Genomic DNA, 7,523 nt, shown 5'->3' with positions numbered 1-7,523 from the left:
ATATCACACGGGCGCGCGCGCGCGCACACACACACACACACACACACACCAAGAAATGTAGCGGGTGTTCATTCCTAAAGCGCCTTCCAAGTAGACGTGGCAGTGGGGTGCAGCGAGATTTCCACAGCCGGCCATCCTTTTCCTTCCTCCGCCTTCCCTGTCATCTGCCCCAAGTCCACGCTCTGGGCGCGGGCTCCTAAATAAATACCGCCCCCCCCCCGGCCTCCCTCCTTTCTCCCCGGCGCTGATTCTCCGAACGCTTCTCTTTCCACCCCGCCTGGGATTGGCGCGCCGGGCGGTGCGGGGACGGGCGCCCCGCGGCCGAGGGTGTCCCCGCGGGGACCCGGCAGCCGTTCCACCTGCAGCGATGGAAACACACACACACGCACACGACCAGCAGGCAGCCGGTCCGGGTGCCGCGCCCGTGGAGGATCGGAGAGAGGGGAAAGCCTGAGAAAAGGGTCGGCGCGCGCAGTTAGTTCATCCAGAGCTCGCCCGGTGTTTACATCCGAGATGTGGAGCGCCGGGCTCGCCGAGCCGAGTCTCCTCCCCCCACCCCCCCACCCCCGCCCGGCCCCGCTTTCCAAAAGCGCCCCGCCCAGCTCCCAAGCAGAGGGCGGGGCCGAAAGAAAAGAGATTTTCTTGCGAATCCACGCCCACCGCGGCCCTTTATAATACCCGGGTCTGCGCGGGCCCCCCGAGCTGCGCTCCCCGCCGCAGCCGGAGCCGTTGCGCCACGCCGGCCGCCGCCCGGCTCTCCCCCTGCCTGCCCCCCCCCTACTCCGCGCGACTCCCTGCAACCCCCCTGCTTCGAGAAGGGCCGGGCGTTGCAGAGGCTTGGCGGGAAAAGGAGCCGAGGGGCGGGGTCTGCACGGCGATATAAAAGCGGCTTTTTGGGGCTTTTTATCTGACTCGCTGTAGTAATTCCAGCGAGAGGCAGAGGGAGCGAGCGGGCGCGCCCGCCCGGGTGGAAGGAGGGAGTGAGAACCGGCGCGCTCCGGGCGTCCTGGGAAGGCAGATCCGGAGCGAAGGGGACTTCGCCTCCGGCCCCGCCGCCAGACCTTCCACCGGCGGCCCACCAACCCTCGCCGCACCCGCGAAACTTGGCGCGTTTCTGCGGCTGGACTGTTCTCTGGAACTTACAACCTCCGAGCTAGGACGCGACTCTCCCGGACGCGGGGAGGAGAGCTCTGCTTTATTGGGGTACACTTTTTCCTCGCCTTTGCCCAAGACCCGCTCCCCTGAAAGCCTCGTCTACAGCTGGTGGAAGGCTGGATTTCCTTCGAGTAGTGGAGAGCCCGGTAAGCGCCCAGTCCCATTTGTCTCTGGATGGGTTTTTTCTCCCCGGCTTTACTGCGGCGGCGAGCCCAATGTCCAAGTCGGGGTCGTCTTCTCTCCCATCCCTGCGCTATTGGCACTTTTCTCGGAGTAGTTGGGAGGTCTGGGGTGGGGTGGGGGAAGACCGGGGAAGGGTGACCTGTCAAGGTGAGAGGGGAAGAGAGAAAGGAGAAATAGGGGCGCCTTTTTAAACTGGGCTGTGGAGGGATTTGGGGTGTCTTTTTTGTCATTTTACTACGTATGCTTATTCCCGGCGGGTTGGATATTACTGCGTTGTTACATTAATTGCTGTTTGGGTTCCTTTTTTGGCGGTGGGGGGGGGGGTGGATCTACTTCGCAGTGGCCAGCAAACCCCCTTGCAGCCCGGCTTTTCGGAGAAGGGGCTTCCACCCTGCGAGCGAGCGAGCGAGGCGCCCGAGCTGCGGTCTCCCTCCCGTCCCCGGGAGGACATTTAAATTTCGGCTTTGCGCATTTCTGACAGCCGGAGACAGACACTGCGGCGCGTCCCGCCCGCCGGCCCCCACCTCCCCGCGGCCGTTCCCAACGGGCTCTCCGCAGAAGTTGGCAGTTGGCTTTAAAAATAGTGATCATTGTAAAATTAAAACCCCCGATCTCTGGAGGTGTTGGTTAAGACTTGGTGCTGGCGTTGCGCCGGGGCAGGAAAGGAGAGGCTGGGGGCGGGGGGCGGGGTGGGGAGTGGATGGATCCTTCTCGATGACTTGGGGGGTGGTCAGAGCGGACCCCCAACTCGGCCTTGACTCTTTTGCGGGTGTTCCCCCGGGCCTCCTCCCCTCCCTACGAGATGCAAGGGGGAAGAGGTGGGGGACGGGCGGGGAGCCGAGCTCTGGGCTGTTCGGGAACAGCTGCTACCCTCGGCGGGGTAGAGAGGTAGACGCCCCCGCTTCGGGGCGCGGGATTGTTGCGGGGTCTCCAGCGCAACCGCGGCGCGGCGTTGAGCGTTCAGGGGAGGCGTCCCCGATATTCTTATTATTCAACACCCTTCTTTATTGGATGGAGGGGTGTTAGATTCCCCCCCACACACTCACCCCGAGACTGAGCTCGCCAACCACTCCCCCCCCCCTTTCCCCTGCCGCCTCGGAGAGAAAAGAAAAAAAAAAGCCGGCGGAGGAAGGAAGGGGGGCGTGCTGGAGGTGGGGACGGAGGAGGGAGGGAAGGGCGGCGGCGCGAGTGGGGACGGGTGCGGCGGCGCGGAGCCGCTGCGGGAGGGGGGGGGCGCGCGCCGTGGCGCCTCTCGCCTTTCTCCTTCAGGTGGCGCAAAACTTTGCGCCCTTCGCTTTGGGCAGATCGCTGCCTTCCCCGCCGCCGCCTCCACGCACCGAGGCGGCTGTGGATTACCGCAGAGCCCCGGCTCCCGGCGGCGCCCCCCGGAGCGCGCCCACAGCTGGCTCGCCGAGTGCGTGCGCGCCAAGCTAGTCATTGGGGAGGTGGGGTCGCCTTAAATAAAGGGGGAGGCCAAGGGGGTGTCCCCCGACCTCTTGGAGAAACGAGGTTCGGGATCGTGGCGCGCGCTGCGTCGACGTTTCCACACCCACAAGAACCACTTAACTCAAGACCCCCCTCTTTGTGTGCTCTTCCCCCCCCCAAAAAAAAACAGGCCTCCGCCACCATGCCCCTCAACATCAGCTTCTCCAGCAGGAACTATGATCTGGACTACGACTCGGTGCAGCCGTATTTCTACTGCGACGAGGAGGAGAACTTTTACCACCATCAGCAGCAGAGCGAGCTGCAGCCGCCCGCGCCCAGCGAGGATATCTGGAAGAAATTCGAGCTGCTGCCCACCCCGCCCCTGTCCCCGAGCCGCCGCTCCTACGTGGCCGTCGCGTCCTTCTCCCCCCGGGGGGACGATGACGGTGGCGGCGGCAGCTTCTCCACGGCCGACCAGCTGGAGATGGTGACCGAGCTGCTGGGTGGAGACATGGTGAACCAGAGCTTCATCTGCGACCCGGACGACGAGACCTTCATCAAGAACATTATCATCCAGGACTGTATGTGGAGCGGCTTCTCGGCGGCGGCCAAGCTCGTGTCCGAGAAGCTGGCGTCCTACCAGGCTGCGCGCAAAGACAACGGCGGCGGCGCGAGCCCCGCCCGCGGCCCCGGCGGCCCCCGGCGGCGGCGGCGGCGCGGGCGGCGCGGGCGGCGGCGGCGGCTGCTCCTCCTCCAGCCTCTACCTGCAGGACCTGAGCGCCGCCGCGTCCGAGTGCATCGACCCCTCGGTCGTCTTCCCCTACCCGCTCCACGACGGCAGCTCGCCCAAGCCCTGCGCCTCGCCCGACTCCAGCGCCTTCTCCACCTCCTCCGGCTCTCTGCTGTCCTCCACCGACTCCTCCCCGCGGGCCAGCCCCGAACCCCTGATGCTCCCCGAGGACACGCCGCCCACCACCAGCAGCGACTCTGGTAAGCCCAGACCCCCCCCCCCTTCCAGGACGACCGGCGTGGGGGTGGAAAAGGGCGACCCGGACGTCAGCTCCTTTGCCCACTGGCGGCCACTTGATCCCAAACCTGCCTTGCTCTCCTCCCCAGTTTGGGAGGAGAAATGGCGCATCTGGAAACTCTATAGTGGGACACCCCCCCCACCACCACCACAGCGCTTAGCCCTCCCTTCCCGCCCCCCTAGACCGCCCTGGTGGCCCTGGATCCCCCCCCCCCCACACACACACACCTCCTTCCCACCCCTCAGGAATTTCATTTGGGTTCTTTACTTTTCTGGCTTATCTTGCAACTCAATCCATGCGCGCTTAACGCTCTAAAGCATTATAATTGCCCTGGGGGGGGCGGGGGGAATGGGAAGGGGTAGAGATGAGAGGTAGGGGTAGGTGAATTACCTCCCTCTTACCTTAACTTCCGAAAGGGATTTAAGGCTTGGGCGTCTCCAACTCTGGAGAAAGGCTTTGACAGGGCCAGCAGCGCACTAGTGAAAGTGCCTCTGGAGAGTGAGTTAAGGGCAGAGCCACTGGCCTTTTTGTTTTCCAATCTGTTTTGAATGCTTCAAAGCAGATCCTGGCCAAATTAGACGCGTTTCTTTTTTTTCCTCCCCAGGATTCTTGGCAAAGGCTCAAGACTTTTTTTTTTTTTTTTTTTGCACTTCCAGTAAAATAGGGAGTTACTAAAGTCATACCAGATTTCTAGCGCTCCTTTACAACACCTGAAGGATTTGGGTAAAGTCCCTTCAAAATGGGAGGTGCTTGGGAATGTGTTTGCTCTGGGTGTGTCCAAAGCCTCTTTAAGTCTTGGGTAAGAGTTGGCATCCTTGCCAGTTTACTAGTGCCATAACTCAGCCGTCCTCTTGCCTAGTCCTGAGAGGCAGAGAATAGCTGGCAGGATTCGATCCAGGTCCTTTTCTAAAACACCAGCTAATGCTTTTATGTTTGCATAGCAGTAATTTAATCTTGCTTTTGACTGCTTTAAGGAAATGTTAACTGAGTGATTTCCATTTTCTTTTCTTAAAGAGGAAGAACAAGAGGATGAGGAAGAAATCGATGTTGTCTCTGTGGAAAAGAGGCAACCCTCTACCAAAAGGTCAGAGTTGGGGTCACCCCCTGCAGGGGGAGGCCACAGCAAGCCGCCTCAAAGTCCCCTGGTCCTCAAGAGGTGTCACGTCTCCACGCATCAGCACAACTACGCGGCGCCCCCCTCCACGAGAAAGGACTACCCTGCTATCAAGAAGGCCAAGTTGGACAGTGGTAGAGTCCTGAAACAGATCAGCAACAACCGGAAATGCGCCAGCCCCAGGTCCTCAGACACAGAAGAGAACGACAAGAGGCGGACACACAACGTGCTGGAACGCCAGAGGAGAAACGAGTTGAAACGGAGCTTTTTCGCCCTGCGCGATCAGATCCCAGAGTTGGAAAACAACGAGAAAGCCCCCAAGGTGGTGATCCTGAAAAAGGCCACCGCGTACATCCTGTCCGTCCAAGCAGAGGAACAGAAGCTCGCAGTGGAGAAGGACTTGTTGAGGAAGAGGCGGGAACAGTTGAAACACAAACTCGAACAGCTGCGGAACTCTTGTGCATAGAAAAGTTTTGGGGAATCCGTGGGAGGGAAGGGGACTGGAATCGTGTGAACTCTCACTCCTGACTAAGGAAAGGAAGCGGATCACTTCCGGGACAGAAACTGCAGCAACTCATTATGTTAAGAACTTCTTTCAAAGATGCATGGTCAAATGCAACCTCACAACCTTGGCTGGGTCTTGAGACTGTAAGGTTTAGCCATAATATAAACTGCCTCAAATGGGACATTGGGCATAAAAAAAAACAAACCTTTTTTTTTATGCTTACCATCTTTTTTTTTCCTTTAACAGATTTGTATTTAAGAATTGTTTTTAAAAAAAATCTTAAAAGTTTACCGTTTTCCTGTGTAAATAAGACCATTAAATGTAAATAACTTTAATAAAACGTTTATAGCCGTATACAAGATTTCAAAACCCTGTACTATAAACCATAATTTTTTTTATTTAAGTACATTTTTCCTTTTTAAAGTTGATTTTTTTTCTATTGTTTTTAGAAAAAAATAAAATAACTGGCAAATATATTAATAATTGAGCCAAATCTTTTTTTTTTTAAGTCGTAAGTGTTTTGTTTCACCCATACACACAACAACACACACTTCTTCTCATTCACTTCAAATGAACGCAAGTTGGCCCTTAAAGAAGGCTTACATAGGCGTCTCAGGCAGGCCAGGGTTTTGCTTTGGTCAAAAGGTGCTGGGGCCCTAAAGTCCTTAGATGTCAGGATCAGAAGATGGCTTCTTGGAGATGGTGATAAGATCCAGAGTGCTGACCATTTGGGAAGGGGGCCAACGCTGGTGAGATGGGGAAAGAAATGCAAGAGGTTAAAGATAACAGACCTTATACAAGGTGGGATGAAAGACCAGGGGCTGGGAAACTACAAGAATGCCCTTCCATTCTCCCTGCTCACTTCAAATCCTGGGGCTCGGAATTGGTGGGGGGTGGGGGGTGGGGAGAGCCCCTTCTTGCCTATCAGACTGCAGCTGCCTCATCTCCAGTACCTCAGAGAGGAAACCTGAGGAATTTCGCGATTCATCTGATTTTTCAAAGGGAGAAATGCAAGCCCCAAGGGTTAGGTAACACCTGTGAGCACAGCAAAACTTCCAGGTTCCCCGTTGCTGACTGCGCATCTTAGATAAGAAACAAGCTGGGGAAGGCAAGGCTGCCGGTTGGGAGTCTGACAGGCTGGGTCAGGTCAGGACGGGGCTAACTTCTAGGGATATGCCGGGCACACTTCCTTGTTTTTGTTTGTGTACCAGAACAGGAATTTGAACTCGGGGGCCAACCGCTCTTGATTAGCTTTTCCCCTCAAGGCTGGCATGCCACCCAACTGAGCCACACCTCCATCGCCAGCTTTTTGGCTAGTTTGAGATAAGAGTTTCTGATTTGTCTGCCCCAGCTAGCTTCTAGCTTTTATCCCTCCAGATTGGCACTCCACCAATCGAACCACACTTCCACTTCCAGCTTTTTGCTAGTTAATTGGAGATAAAGATTTGTCTACCCCCAGCTAGCTTCAAATCTTGACCTTCAATCTCAGCCTCCTTAATAGCTAGGATTACAGGTGTAAAGGACAGGCTCCTCATACGCACTACAGCAACCCCAGGAAAGAGATGCTGGGGACTTCCCTTATTTCAGAAGCCAAACAGGCAGAGACTCCTCCATGTGCAAAGGACTCAAGCCCAGCTGTCTCTCTTCTAGTAGGAACTCATCAGCCACTGAAGGCCACGAGTGACATTCCAGTGAATTATATACATTTCGATATTCAAACATAGTCAGATAGCAACTCCTCCTTTTTTATTATTGTTTTTATTTTGTTTTGCCATTCTTCAGTTCTCACTTTGAGAAACCCACCGTTTGTTTGGTTCCTACCCTTGCCATTGGTTACATTTGATTTCCTGCTTGCTCCTGGAAGACGACAGTTTGGGAACACTTGTTCAGATCATAAAATAAAGCATACTTAGCTTTTGTCATCTGAGTCATTATTTTAGAAACTTGCAAAGGCTCCTGCCCAACCACTTTCACACGCTCATGACGCATGCTTGTCATTAGTTCACGAGAAAGCATTTTTCAATGGATGTCTTATTAATTATAAGCCTCTGAAAACCCATGGTCCAAACGGAACATTGGCTACAGAAGTGCGTAGAAGTTGCCTTTGATGTTC

The 7,523-nt window shown here is 56.1% G+C and overlaps 1 protein-coding gene across 1 annotated transcript; it reads left to right on the top strand.

Annotated features, from left to right (window-relative positions):
• Positions 1-1,159: 1,159 nt before the first annotated feature.
• On the top strand, positions 1,160-5,873 carry Myc (MYC proto-oncogene, bHLH transcription factor). Its single transcript, XM_048358921.1, has 4 exons — positions 1,160-1,301; positions 2,954-3,453; positions 3,500-3,753; positions 4,806-5,873. The coding sequence occupies exons 2-4, from the start codon at positions 2,966-2,968 to the stop codon at positions 5,369-5,371; spliced, it is 1,308 nt and encodes a 435-aa protein (XP_048214878.1). The 5' UTR covers positions 1,160-1,301; positions 2,954-2,965; the 3' UTR covers positions 5,372-5,873.
• The last annotated feature ends 1,650 nt before the right edge of the window (positions 5,874-7,523 follow it).

Source organism: Perognathus longimembris, chromosome 12 (assembly GCF_023159225.1).
Source record: "Perognathus longimembris pacificus isolate PPM17 chromosome 12, ASM2315922v1, whole genome shotgun sequence".
Classification (NCBI taxonomy): domain Eukaryota; kingdom Metazoa; phylum Chordata; class Mammalia; order Rodentia; family Heteromyidae; genus Perognathus; species Perognathus longimembris.
The sequence above is the reverse complement of the archived record's forward strand: the minus strand, read 5'-3'. Positions and strand labels throughout refer to the sequence as shown.

Excerpts from the sequence above, each read along its gene's own strand:
- Myc (XM_048358921.1), top strand. The coding sequence starts at position 2,966 with ATGCCCCTCAACATCAGCTTCTCCAGCAGGAACTATGATCTGGACTAC. Across the intron at positions 3,454-3,499 it reads GCGAGCCCCGCCCGCGGCCC|CGGCGGCTGCTCCTCCTCCA; the intron begins CGGCGGCCCCCG and ends CGCGGGCGGCGG. Across the intron at positions 3,754-4,805 it reads CACCACCAGCAGCGACTCTG|AGGAAGAACAAGAGGATGAG; the intron begins GTAAGCCCAGAC and ends CTTTTCTTAAAG.